Source organism: Pimephales promelas, chromosome 6 (assembly GCF_988280905.1).
Source record: "Pimephales promelas chromosome 6, fPimPro1.hap1.1, whole genome shotgun sequence".
Classification (NCBI taxonomy): domain Eukaryota; kingdom Metazoa; phylum Chordata; class Actinopteri; order Cypriniformes; family Leuciscidae; genus Pimephales; species Pimephales promelas.
In genome coordinates, this window is record NC_142774.1 from 34,787,501 (window position 1) to 34,800,853 (window position 13,353).

General features: G+C 37.2%; 1 protein-coding gene across 3 annotated transcripts in view; it reads left to right on the forward strand.

The window, feature by feature from the left end:
* The window catches only part of sdk1b (sidekick cell adhesion molecule 1b), a 269,066-nt gene that overhangs the window by 168,498 nt on the left and 87,215 nt on the right, over positions 1–13,353 (forward strand). For all 3 annotated transcript variants that reach the window (XM_089132480.1, XM_089132482.1, XM_089132481.1), the window contains 6 exons: positions 1,022–1,212; positions 6,002–6,085; positions 8,864–9,061; positions 11,206–11,322; positions 11,412–11,579; positions 12,509–12,611. In XM_089132480.1, the coding sequence (XP_088988606.1) occupies positions 1,022–1,212; positions 6,002–6,085; positions 8,864–9,061; positions 11,206–11,322; positions 11,412–11,579; positions 12,509–12,611 (861 nt within the window). The remainder of the gene's footprint in view (positions 1–1,021; positions 1,213–6,001; positions 6,086–8,863; positions 9,062–11,205; positions 11,323–11,411; positions 11,580–12,508; positions 12,612–13,353) is intronic.

The window sequence follows — 13,353 nt, forward strand, 5'->3', positions numbered from 1 at the left end:
ACAAAGCTAAAATCTGCAGGTTGCTTTCCTGTGGGCATATTTCCTGTTGAAATTTAGGTATTAACTTTATATATTAATAATAAAGGAAAATATTTAGCTTTCATCACAGCCAAGATATGCCACAAATTCTAGAGAGCATTTGACTGAACAAAAAATTATGCATAATGAGTCATCGATGTTTTTTAATTGTTTTCCTGAAAGAGACTGTCTATTTTAAATGTGTATTTCTTCTAATAGTGAATTTTGTTAACATTTGAGTATACTAGCAAAAGGTAAATTCTTGAGTTGATACTTTTTTGAGTTTTTTTAAGGCGGCATTTATTTAATCAAAAATGTAGTAAAACTGTAATATTGTGAAATATTATTACAGTTCAAAACAAATGTTTTCTATTTTAATGTCATTTCAAATGTAATTTATTCCTGCATCTATTTACTGCCATTACTACACTCCTCAGTGTCACATGATCCTTCAGAAATCATTCTAATATGCAGATTTGCTGCTCAAGAAATATTTCTTATTCTTATCAATGAACATTTTTCAGGATTCTTAGATAAATTTTGGTGATTCCTTAATACAAAAGATTATTTTATTCAACATTTAAATGAAATAGAAATATTTGAAACAATATACATTTTTGCTGTCACTTTAAAAAAAAACTGTTAGTTTGAATAATAATTATATTTCACATTGTTGTATATTTGATCAAAAACACGATTGTCTAGAAAAGTGCTGAGCTGAATTTTTGTGCCATCTATTGGTTTAAGAGTCAAATGCACCTTTTACCTTGGTTACCCTTTTGTACCCTGTATAAAACCCCCAAAAGTTGGCTGGAAACATTAAATATTGTTGTTAGAAGCCTATCCAACCTGTTAATCAGGGGTCACATATATTTTTGACCTTGTATTTTTCTTGCATTTTTAACACATAACTAACTGTGCTCTTTATAATTCTTGGCATGAGTATTAATTTCAGTCTGGCAGTTAATGTGCTGTGTGTTGTGTGTGTGTGTGCGCGGAGCAGATCTCTTGACAGGCTGCAGGTGTTCTGGAAGCGTAATGGGGTGAGACTAACAGCAGGAGTGGACTCATTCGGTCGCAGGCTGGTCATCAGTAACCCCACCTCAGCAGACGCGGGTCTGTACGTGTGCGAGACTGCGCTCAGAAACAGCAGTCAGAAGGGCACGGAGGCCAAAGCGTACCTCTCCGTGCTGGGTAAGGCCAGGTTCTGCCAGTTGTTTTAAGTAGTATTTTACTGAAATGACCTAGAGAGCAAGAGTTTGTCAAATGGATTTGATTCAAGGAATGTAATTTAATTAAATACTGAAGTGAGCTCAATTCTTTTTCATGTGTAATACCAACATTTTAAAAAAAAAAACAAAGTCACGACATTTCGTTAATGCCTCTATTTCTAGTCAAGTACAGCTCTACTTTTCCAAGCTTATATATAAATTACTGTTGATATGCCAAATAGTCAACAGAAAACACTGGCACGAATTTCGCCCGCGTTATTCGCCGACGTTTAATGCCTCGTGACTAAACAAAGGGCGCTAATGTGAGTGTGCACACCGACGCATAAAAGTGTCATTTTTTTAAAAAATGCCTTGGGTTCGTTTTTTTTAGTTTGACGCGCTGCGTCAAAAACTATCCGACCAGTGAGATTGGCGCTTTTGCTCACGTGTTTGGAGCTTCTGAAGTTACAGTAAAACACAACTTGGGGGCGCTCAAACACAAAACAGTGTTGCCGAGCACACATATGCAATGGCGAAGAAGATTTACGCCAAGTAGCATCACCCATAGATATCTATATAAAGGCTAGATGTCTTAAGGCGGAGTTTCTATCGTCATCATCGGCGGCCATCTTGTCACAGGCAAGCTGATGTAAGATGAGTGGTCAGCACGAACACAAATCCTCTTATCTCGTTGAAATCTTGACTGATTTACAAACGGTTTGGTTTCTTACAAACGTTATTAACGTAGCTATAATTATCTGGATGATTATTTATTTATACACTTATTATTCATAAGTATGCTGTGTCATAACTACATCTCTGACGTTTATAAAAAAACAAACCGTTTGAAAATCGGTATAAAATTGAGCAAGTTATGGTTATTTAAATAGTTCATGTACCATTAACACAATGTTACGAGTGAGCGAGCTGCCTGTGACAAGATGGCTGCCAGGTGCAGACGTCGACCTCCATTGGCCAGCAGCGTGGACGAGATATCTAGCATTTATATAGATATCTATGGCATCACCATCTACACAGCCAGGAAGAAATAAGACTAGGAAGATGCAAGGCAAGATGAATGTAGAGCTGCTGTTCTCGTTGGTGCTAGAACATAAAGAACTATATGACAAACGCGACAGGGACTACAAACATCTTGATTAAAGAAAACTGATATGGAGTGGTATTGCAGAGCAAATTGGCGCCATCTAATGTCAGGGAATGAATTTGCGTGTTCACATCGGCTCATCGTCAGCGAAAATCGCTTGGATGTGAACACAAAAAACGCGTTGAAAAACGCTGACGAATAACGCGCACTGATATTCATCCTGGTGTGTATGGGCCTTCAGGCTGAAGGAAAAGCAAATTCACTCCTGTACAGTAGAGGGCGCAGCTCATATTAACTTTTCAGCTCTGCTGCTAAAGAAAGCTATCTGTTAATACATGGAAAAACAAAGTAACTTCCGTTACTTATTTGAAAAAGTAACTCAGATATTTTTGTTGTTTTTAACGTTAATGGCATTGTAACGATGGAAAAAGTAATTAGCTAGATTACCCCGTTACTGAAAAAATAGCGTTACCTAACGCCGTTCTTTTAACACGGCGTTATTCCCAACACTGTTCGGGACATGGTGAAGGGTTCCACTCGATCCCTACCGTCTCGGCGGCCTTCTTGAGCATGGCTGCCATCTCTGGATGCGGCTCGGGCAGCGATCATCACTGTCAATTTTTACCCAGCCGTCCAATAACTGTGGAGGAGGGGCGGGACTAAACCACACTGGCCAACTGTCACAACATTCTTTCTGTACAACGACATCAACCAGCAGAGCTGACCGAACTTTGGATGAAAAATACATTTTTAGTATGAAACAAATTATCTGCGAAATCAGTTACAAGTAAACTGTGCTGCGGATATTCTGTATCATAGCAACGAAACGTCTCAACGGAAAAAAAAAACGCTGCGCTGCCAAAATGCTCTCAAGCACCCAAAGCACGGTGTCTTCAGCAGAGCGTCTAGCGTTTTCAGCTGGCTAAAAATGATTTGGTGGACGCACGGCCTTATCCTCAGGTCACCCAGCCCAGACGGCACTCCAGGCGTCATTTGGGAGGGGAGCCCAGAAGTGTAAGCCACAGAAGTGTTACCCAATTTTGTATCTCTCAGTAAGTGAGAGGACAAATTATTTTTTTAATAAGTGGTCTCTATGCACATTTATTCACACAATAGCAAGTTTGTTCTCAGTATTCCTTGTCAATGCCATTGGCGTTTTGCCCGAGCCTCACGACTCCCAGTTTCCAATGTTTTCAGAAGGTCAGTGGGCTTTTAACATCCTCAGCCTCTTTAACATCCCTGCTCTTTGATCCAAAAACACAAATATTACTCTCTGCCTCAACATCTTTTTCACCAAAAGATGAGCTATGAATATTTATACCTCAACTCACACTCTTATTAGAAACAGCAACGAATATTCTTTCAATGAGCTTATCTGACAGGTGTGCGCCTTACATGATTGGGCGAAAGGGGGCCATGCATATGCATGAGGCAGCCAATGGAGTGATGAATAAATTGGGGCTGTTGGAGGCTCAGAGAGACTTTTATAGAAAGATAAAGTGAACATGTCAGTGCAGCCAGCGGTGGAAAAGAGGTTGAGGCGGAGGAGGTATTTATTGTTTCTGCCGTTGAATCCGATCCAGGCGCCAGACTGAATATGTATATCTTGATCTGCATAAACGTACAATGAGACTGAATAAGTGCTTATTTGTTCGGGAAGAACGAAAAGGAGGAGAGGAAAGAGAGAAGAATGGATGGGAATGAATTGGAAAAACTGACTTTGTTATGTCATTGTTTTTTTTTTGCTGTTGTTGTTGTTGGTTGTTTGATATTCTTTGGTAAGTGAAAAGCTGTTATCGGCATTACGGTTACCAGGTCCTTTGTCTCCTTTCATTTGGAGTGAGTTAGAAAGAGAGAGAGAAAAACAAAAACAAAAGTAACATGAGTCTTGCTCTTTCTGTCATAATAAAGGGGAAAATAAAAGGGTGGAGGATGAAAGGGTTTTCTTTTGTATATATATATATACATACATATATATACATACATACATGTATAATACCTTTTTACTATTATAATGAGCTAAATGTGGCACCAAACACGGCTGGGAAAAGTCTGAGCACACTTCTTGCTTTTTACATGTAGTTAAGTGAAAGTGTAGTAGATCCAAACTTTCACTATTTTATCATGACCAAAAAATGCACTTCAAGAATATCCACTGTTATGCCAGCAAAAAAAATAATAATCGTGATTTTAACGGTAAAAATGCTATAGTGCAAAACTGTTAATTGGTTAACAGAAACTCTCCGTACTATATACGGTAAATAACTGATATAATTTTACTGTAAAATACCGTTAAATTTACAGTTTTTTAAAGTGAAAAAGAACAAGTCAAATAATCGTAATTTTAACGGTAAAAGGATGTAAAAATGCTACAGTGCAAAACTGTTCATTGGTTAACAGAAAGTTTCCGTACTATATACGGTAAATAACTGTGATATGATTTTACAGTAATATTTATAGTTTTTGAAAGTGAAAAAGAACAAGTAAAAAATAATCGTAATTTTAATGGTAAAAGACTGTAAAAATGCTACAGTGCAAAACTGTTAATTGTTTAACAGAAAGTTACCGTACTATATACAGTAAATAACTGTGATATAATTTTACTGTAAAATGTACATTTTTTGAAAGTGAAAAAGAACAACTCATTGTATAATTTACAGTGAAAAACTGTAAATTGACATTCCCACAATTCCCTGCGTGACACTTCACATTTTATGTATTTATGTTGAAATAACTGGTTCCTCATAGTTTTCTTGTTTTGTTTTTTTCTAAACATTTTCTAATGTTGTTAAATTCATGTTTATTGCATTTTTTTTTATTTCACTGCTGTGATGATTGTTGGTTGTAAGTGTATTACAAAGGTACAAAACAGATGTTTCAAACGGTTGGTAAATCAACAGATTCCAAAAAATGAAATGCGGTGTATTACTGTAAATTTTAAGTTAAGTCTGTAAAACCATTTACGTTCCTACCGTATATTTAATGGTAAAGTTCTGGCAACACAGCTGCCGTTTTTTTATTGTAAAAATGACGTTTTTATTTTTTACAGTGTATAATTTAAAGTGAACAAACGTAAATTGACATTCCCACAATTCCCTGTGTGACACTTCACATTTTATGTATTTTGTTTGAAATAACTATGGTTCCTCGTAGTTTTCTTGTTTTTTGTTTCTAATCAGTTATGTACATTAGGGTTTTATGTTACATTTAATGTTACGTTTAATGTAACAATATCTAATCATCCACAAAACTATGCTCTAGCAACCTCTTAGAACACCTTCACATCATAACAACATTCCCAAAGGGTGAAGAGTTACGCTTTTTTTGCATAATTTTCTTCATAAAATGTTAAAATGTTGTTTGTACTTACACTTTCGTGCGTGTGTATGTGTGTACAGGTTTATATTACATTGTTGGGACCAAATGTCCCCACAAGGATGGTAAAACTGAGATTACCTACATTGTGGGGGCCAGCAGAAATGGGTTAATAAGCATACTAAATTATATTTTTTTGAAAATGTAAAAATGCTGAAAATTTTGTAGGTTTAGGGGTAGGGTTTGGGTTAGGTGAATAGAAAATACACTTTATACAGTATAAAAATCATTACGCCTATGGAGAGTCCCCACAAAGTATTAAACCAGACGTGTGTGTGAATGTCCTTCACAGAGTCCCCATACTTCACGTCAAAACCAAAGAGGTCGGTGGTAACGGAAGTTGAGAAAACAGTGGAGCTTCAGTGTCAGGCCAAAGGTAAGCCCCGCCCCCTGCCCCGCCCCTTCTAGAAACACACAGCCGTGTTGCACCAGCTATCAAATGACTGCAGCACCTCCGAGTTTGACCACTTAGCAGTCATATAATACATGTCCTAAATACTCTGCAGTTGTATAACCAATCCCCTGCAGGAAACCATAATCTTTATATTGTCAGGAGTATAAAGACTGCCAGCACTTATAGAATAAAAAAGCCACTTAACTTCCAGCGCACTACCTGTCAGTCTCAAATGTTTGAATGTGTCTTTTTAAAAGCATAATGTTCCCATTTCTGCACAATGTTATACCACGTTCATTTTATTGTGGCCGGTGTGCTTTCAGCCGACAAAGAACGTCATTGAGTTTATGTGCTGACTCAACCAGAGACATGCTTTTATCATAATCGTTTGTCGTCTCACAAATTTGACCTTTTCGCCAAGCGCGCCGCATCGACCCCTGCTCGTTTCCGCAACGTGTCCTTATTTGAATTCATCTTTATTTAATCGACTAAATGATAATAAGCGGTCAAGTACATTAGGAAAGGCGAGCGAGACGCTAATGGTATTAGCTGTTAATTGGCGTCAGTGTTCATACTACGTTAGGATCTAGTTAAAAGACATTTGGTATATCATTGGCTCGCAGGGCAACGGAGGAGCAGAACTAGAAAATCCTTTTAACAAGCTGTAAATCTGACCTACATTTCAGCAACAAAGTGCCAAGTGTCTAAAAGTTAAACTTTTCATGATTTCTAACAAGGAAAATTCATAAAAAGAGACCTCAAACGGTTCTTTCTTCTCAACTTTCTTTTTTGGGTAATATTTTCTCCTTTATTTAACGGAAATCTGGACAGTTTCTCCTTCATGAAACTTTTTAAAACTACTGAGACTTTTCCTTTTTTTTGTGGCAAAGATTGTACCTCTGCAATTTACACTTGCTGAGAATCTCGGCTCGTTCTTTTTGCACTTCTGTAAGGGTGTGAAGCTGAGTTTGAGCACACTTTGTCATAAACTGTCAGAAATTTAATTACAGCGAGCTTGTTTTTGACAGTCTTATTTTAACATCCTTGTCTTGCATCCCGTGGGTGTGACACGACTATCGACGCCGAGACTCCTCCATAGGAGGCGGGGTGGAGCGGATTCACGCTATTTGACCTTTTTTAAAGTGTTGAGCTGCAGGATTTATCCATGATATATTCTTTAATTTGCATATCATGATGAGCATATCATGAGTTCCTTCAGATGAACTTAATTTACAATTATTGCTAATACATATAATTGCCGTTTTATTCGTTTTCGCCCTCGCTTCTTGATTTCTCGCTCCCTCTCCTCTTGATCTCCCTTACTTATCCTCCTCTCCAAATCATCTCTCTTTTTTGTCGGTGAAGCATGTCAAAATGTTATTGGAAGTTTAATCAATCAAAGCCAATTTATTAGATTAAATTTTCATTAATTAAACCAAAGTGTGCCCTGATGATGGTCTATTGATGAAAATGTTAACTTTGTGATAAATCAAACACTGTGTGTGTGTGTGTGTGTGCCCGCTTTGGTAATAATTTGCTCATCTACCAAATGTCAAATGGCATTTGTGTAAATCTAGCTCTTATTCATTTGGTGCATGGTTGGAATATTTAAGATTTGTTTTTAAAGGAGTAGTTCACTTAAAAAAAAAAAAAAAAAAAACCTTTGCTGATAATTTACTCATCCTATGTCATCCTAAATGTCCATGTCTTTCTTTCTTCAGTCGAAAAGAAATGAAGGTTTTTGATGAAAACATTCCAGCATTTTTCTCCATATAATGGACTTCAATGGGAACCAAACGGTTCGAGGTCCAAAAGACAGTTTCAGTGCAAACTGCAAACTGTTCAAAGGGCTTTAAATGATTTCAGACGATAAATAAGGGTCTTATCAAGCGAAACGATCGCTCATTTAAAAAAACAATAACAAAGTTTAAGTTTTATAAGCTCAAATGGTCGCCTTGCTCTGTTCTGTGATGCGCGTTCGTGACTCTCCTGTTCGAACTCGTTCTTCATCAAAATGAACAATTTTTTTTTCGTGTCATTTGGTTCATTCAACGAACGAAATGAACAAGTTGAAGTCGGGAAAAGATCTGTTCATTTTGATGAACGGGTTCGAACAGGAGAGTCACGAACACGCATCACAGAACAGAGCAAGGCGAACGTTTGAGCTTATAAAACTTAAACTTTATTATTGTTTTTTTTTAAATGAGCGATCGTTTTGCTTGATAAGACCCTCATTTATCGTCTGGAATCATTTAAAGCCCTTTGAACAGTTTGCAGTTTGCACTGAAACTGTCTTTTGGACCTTGAACCGTTTGGTTCCCATTGAAGTCCATTATATGGAGAAAAATCCTGGAATGTTTACTTTAAAAACCTTAATTTCTTTTCAACTGAAGAAATAATGACATGGATATCTTGGATGACATGGGGGTGAGTAAATTATCAGCACAAGTTTTTTAAAAAGTGAACCAAGGCTGCATTCATTTGATCAAAAATACAGTAAAAACAGTAATATTGTGACATAATATTACAATATAAAAACAGTTTTCTTTTGTTAATATATTTTAAAATGTAATTTATTCCTTCAGTGTCACATGGTCTTTCAGAAATCATTCTATCACAGGAATAAAATAGAAAAAACAGTTGTATTAAATTGTAATCATATTTTACAATATCACTGTTTTACTATATATTTGATCGAATAAAAATTGACCCATAAACTTCTTTCTCTGGAAATCTTCTGATGCTTTATGTATTATTCAGGAATTCCCACACCAAAGCTGGAGTGGTTCAAAAATGCCGTCCCCCTCTCCACACTGAACAACCCTCGGTACAAACTCACGTCTTCTTCCATGGTTCTACAAGTACGGAGAATTCAGCCGGACGATGCTGGAATATTCCAGTGCTTCGCTGAAAACTTGGCCGGAGAAATCCAGGCACATACCAACTTGGTTGTCACAAGTAAGATTAATAGTTATAGGAATATTTCACCCAGAAATGCAGTTCTGCCATCATTTACTCACACGCATGTTGTTCCAAACTCATATGACTGATTGTCTTTTGGTATATATATTGAATTTACTTTTGTGCTTGAGAGCCCAAATATTCCTTCATTGTATGGACACAAGAAATTCTTCAAAATCTTTTTTTTATTTTTATTCTAATCATTTTTTTCATGAGAAAAAGAAAAGTCATGTGTTTGGAACAACATTAGGGTGAGTAATTGGTGACAGGATTTTCATTTTTGGGTGAATCATTGCTTCAAGCTAATGGGAAGATGGAGCATAAATACAGCCATGGATGTTTTAAAAGTCAGTGATCTCGCTCTCTTTTCCTCTCGGTTGTGAATTGATCAGGGAGTTCAGAGACCTCTCATTGATCTGTGTAATTAATCAGTGTCTACTGAGAGATCAACCTTTAACACACACACACACACACAGCACTTAATCAACACCTCCAGCTCTCTCCCGCTTAGTCATCCTCATCTCTCTTTTGCTCTCAAGCTTCATTTCAGTTCACACCATTTTTTATTGGAGTTTAAGAGTTTTAATTTTAGGTACATTCATCAAGTAAATAATTAACAAGTGAATAATACAGGATGTTGAGCAGCAGTTTGTTCACTGCGAAATACTGCATGTACCAGTATGTTTAAGCAGTGACCCCAGATACTTAAACACTTAAAGGAGTAGTTCACTTTTAAAAAACCTTTTGCTGATAATTTACTCACCCCCATGTCATCCAAGATGTCCATGTCTTTCTTTCTTCAGTCGAAAAGAAATTAAGGTTTTTGATGAAAACATTTCAGGATTTTCTCCATATAATGGACTTCACTGGGAACCAAACGGTTCAAGGTCCAAATGAGAGTTTCAGTGCAGCTTCAAAGGGCTTTAAACGACACCAGACGATGAATAAGGGTCTTATTCATCGGCACTGAAACTCTCATTTGGACCTTGAACCGTTTGGTTCCCATTGAAGTCCATTATATGGAGAAAATCCTGGAATGTTTTCATCAAAAACCTTAATTTCTTTTCGACTGAAGAAAGACAGACATGGATATCTTTGATGACATGGGGGTGAGTAAATTATCAGCAAAAGTTTTTTTTTTTTTTAAGTGAACTACACCTTTAAGTCTCACGTAAAATGTATGAATTTCATTTCATTAGATAATATCAAATATGAAACCAACCATCTGCAGACAAATAATGCTTGAGCTACACTACCATTCGAAAGTTTGAGGTCAGTAAGATTTTACAAATGTCTCATATGCTACTGTATTTATAAAATGAACAGTTTTATGTCCTAATATATTTTACAATGTAATTTATTCCTGATGACAAAGCTCTAATATCTCTTTAAAAATCATTCTAATAAGCTCATTTTTTTGAAACGGTTAAACCTGTGTGTTTGTTCTTCATCATCATGATTCTGTTAAGTAAAACATCACTTGAAGTTGTGACAGATCATTTTTATTAATAGAAAGTATTAAAGAGCAACAATATATTTTGTAGCAATGTAGAAGTGTTTACTGTCTTTTATCAGTTTAAATGCATCCTTGGTGAATAAAACTAGTCATTTTCTTAAAAAAAAAAAATAAATAAATTAAATCTTCCTGACCCCAATCTTTTGAATGGTAATGTAACTAACCTTGGGTTTCATAAAATTCAATTACTCCTGAAGGAAGAGATTTTAAACATTGTCACACAAATAATGTTTTTAAGTGTATCTCAACACTGTATGTTAGAGTAAGTGACATCTAAAACTATATTAAATTGTGTTTTGCTCCCCCCCCCCCCCCCCCCCAATAATTATTAAAAATAGTTGTTTTTTGGCTCACATTACAGCTCATATTAATGAAATTTGTTTGAAAAATTCATGTGTCATGCTGAAGGACAAATTTGATTAACTTAAAGTCCCTCTGTAGTCTTTAAACTAATCCAAAATTACATATTTAAAGGTTTTTTTCCTTGAAAAAAAAATGTCTTCATGCCTTATAATAACTGTACACGGTTCTATGAATATGCAAATTAGCCTAAATTATTCCTTTGGAGGGTCACTCTATATTTTTTTAGATTTTCAGTATTCTGATTCACTTGTTTTCACGGTAGGCGTGTCACCATCTTTCACCACGCCCCCTTCTGACATCACTGTGACTGACGGAGCGTCAGCTGTCTTCACCTGTGAGATATCTGGCGCCCCCAAACCTGCTATTGTTTGGAGGAAAGGTACGAAAATTACATTCCCACCTGTTTGCACATCATTTACACGATTAACATGTCAGCAGTTCTGTGACTAACCCCTGTGATTCTCGCAGGTTCTCAGGTGTTAGCGAGTGGATCGGTGCAGATACCTCGTTTCACTCTGCTGGAGTCCGGAGGCTTACTGATACTACCCATAATGCAGAGCGACGCAGGGAACTACACGTGTTTGGCGTCTAACTCTGAGGGACTGGTCAACGCCACCGTGGCCCTGACAGTCTTGAGTACGAAACTGTGATATTGTGAATAATGTGCTGTTTTTAATGACTTGAAAGTACAAACAAATTTTAGCGTATTTGAAATTTAGCACCGACAGGATTGCAGACAATTTCCAAACATGCCTTTTATCAGCAGTCATTGTTTGGCTTAATTGCGGCATTCATTAGCTCGGCTGACTGTAAAGGCATGGCAGAGCACAATATTTGTGAAATGTTAAGTCTTTTGCCGTAATTTCACACCGGAATAGTGTCATCCTTAAATCCCAAGGCCTCGGTTTATCTTGCCGTGCATGCTTAATGATGCTGATGCAGGTTTACGCTTGAGCGTGGGTGCGTGGAAGTGTCTAAGAGCATTTTTGACATCCAGCCTAAATAATGCTGTTTGTGGATTGGCCACTTAAAAGGAAAGCAAGAAGTCTCTCTGATTAAAACTACAGCGTGTAATTTATGCACCGTTGGCAGCGCCAAACTGAATGTCAGAAAAACTATCCTTGTCTAGTTCAGTAAAAAAAAAAAAAGATAGCCCCGCCCTAAACTCACACCATTGGTTGAGCTGGAAGTTGACACGTCGGGCCGCACAGCGACGGTATTTCCAACAAACAAATGGCTGACTTATAGTTGTCAGTGAGCATTAAACTGGAAGATAGCGTTTTAATGTTGAAAACGTCACATGTATGAGCTTTAATCAAGTCGATTGGACCCAGTGGGTTATGTGTGTGAGAGAATTTGATCATTTGCTTAGCCGTACTACGTATATGGTCATTGAGACGCAGTGTGAATATTCGAACGTTCATGCTTTGTAAATTTCATTCTGTTTTGCTAATGAAGCTGTCAGTGGGAATTACTTAATAGGGTTAAAAGAACTGTGAATAATGATGTTGGTAATGATTAAACTGTGGCGTGATTTTTGTCCTAAACTGCATTTTATTAATCAGGTCGAACCTTTATTTCAACACCCCCTGAGGATCAGCGTGTCATAAAGGGAACTACCGCTGTGCTGAACTGCGCGGCAACCCACGACTCCAGAGTCACCGTCAGGTCAGAGCTTGAGCTGAGATGCATGATTTTTTCATTTCAAAAACGTAAGAAAATGTTCTTCTGCTTCGCGAGGTTGGCTTTGGCTAATCAAGCATATTAGGTCACTAGGGTGTAACAATATATCGTGCCACAATATATATCGCAATAGAAAAATGCAACAATACGTATCGTGGATAGTCCCCCCAAAATAAAAATTACTGTTTGAGAAAAAATGTAAGTTTTCAGACTTTTAGTGTTAGTACTACATTAAACCACTATATATAGTGTTGATTATAATGTATAATAATGCAATGGGGGAATATTTGTGGCTCCTGATAATGCCAAATGTCTGATGTTACCAGTAAAAAGTGTCCGACATTATTTTAAATATGGCCTCGTCCACACTACTGCGTTTTCGTTTAAAAACGGAAAAACGAAATACGATCTCCGTCCACACCAGCGTTTTATCTGCGTATTAGAATTGATCTCCGTCCACATTAAAACGACTGAAAACGCGGATCACGTGACCATTCACCAACACTGGGCCATGCGTGTGCCGGTGTAAACAGGAAACGGGTCATGTGATGGGTGGCTGACGAATCAGGGAAGAACCCAATCATAGAGCCGAGCGTAAACTTCTGCGTCATCGTTTTGTCCCGTCTTCACTAAAACGCCGTCCGAAGATTCAAAACGCAAAATGGAGCTGCAGCATTTCTAAACTTCTTCGTTTTAGGTCTTCGTTTTTTTCCGTTTAAGGCCCTGT